The sequence below is a fragment of the Buceros rhinoceros genome, unplaced genomic scaffold (assembly GCF_000710305.1).
Source record: "Buceros rhinoceros silvestris isolate BGI_N320 unplaced genomic scaffold, ASM71030v1 scaffold8806, whole genome shotgun sequence".
NCBI lineage: Eukaryota > Metazoa > Chordata > Aves > Bucerotiformes > Bucerotidae > Buceros > Buceros rhinoceros.
In genome coordinates, this window is record NW_010419272.1 from 39,617 (window position 1) to 40,465 (window position 849).

Sequence of the window (849 nt, forward strand, 5' to 3'; positions counted from 1 at the left end):
TTGTTTGGAAGTCTTCTCAGACTTCTTTGCCTACTCCTCTCCTTCACCCATGACAGGCAAGTGATGATGTCTCTTAGAGCTTGGTCACCAAGAGAGAACGGCAGAAGGGACACCAGTCACAAGAGCTAGTGGGCATTGCCCAGTCCACGTGTCCCAGTTCACTTCACCCTTCAGGAAGGGATCAGTCCATCCTGGCACCCGGAATGGGCTGCTGGAAGTGGGACACGCTCACCACAGAGCGAGTTGTGCTTCTACAGCCAGTCTGAATGTGCTGTCTCCCTCCCACACACGTTGTGGTCTATACTGGGATGCGCACATTGCTACAAGGGGCTGTTCAGATGCTGAGTATCCTCCCTCTCTGGAGCTGCTTGTGGTGAAAAGACCTTTGTAACCTGCCTGCCTCTGTCCTGGAGGACATCATGAGAGGAAGATAGCAGTGGGACATACACAACATAAACCCCAGCTCAGAAAGAAATACTCACATTTTTGTCTCGGTCTTGGCTAGGTTCCCCTGGAGCAAGCTCTCCAATCAGTAACGGCTTGAGAAACTTCCTCACCAAGGTGGGGTTGATATGGAAGGCCTGGAATGCATCCTGGAGTGGAAATACGAGTAACTGTGTGAGACTGAGGAGTAAGTTGGTACTTCCCATCTCTCCCATCCCTCTCCAGCACTGTCTTTCCCTGTAGTCGTCCCCGCCATGGTACTGTGAAGGAGGGGTGTCAGACTGACTTCCACCTCTGTGACTGCTGGTCCGGGCAGCATTTCTGGAGGCTGATGACTTTGCTTACCTAGAAGCAAACAGGTGGTGAGATCTGGCACCTCAAGAAATTTTTTCTAAGCAGTTAAAT

At 51.4% G+C, this 849-nt stretch overlaps 1 protein-coding gene across 1 annotated transcript in view; it reads right to left on the bottom strand.

Moving 5' to 3' along the window:
• The window catches only part of LOC104495821 (fatty acid desaturase 2-like), a gene marked incomplete at its 5' end in the record, with an annotated part of 10,672 nt that extends 10,079 nt beyond the window's left edge, over window positions 1-593 (bottom strand). The window contains one exon of the mRNA XM_010138850.1: window positions 483-593. Within this exon, the coding sequence (XP_010137152.1) occupies window positions 483-593 (111 nt within the window). The remainder of the gene's footprint in view (window positions 1-482) is intronic.
• Between the last annotated feature and the right edge of the window lie 256 nt (window positions 594-849).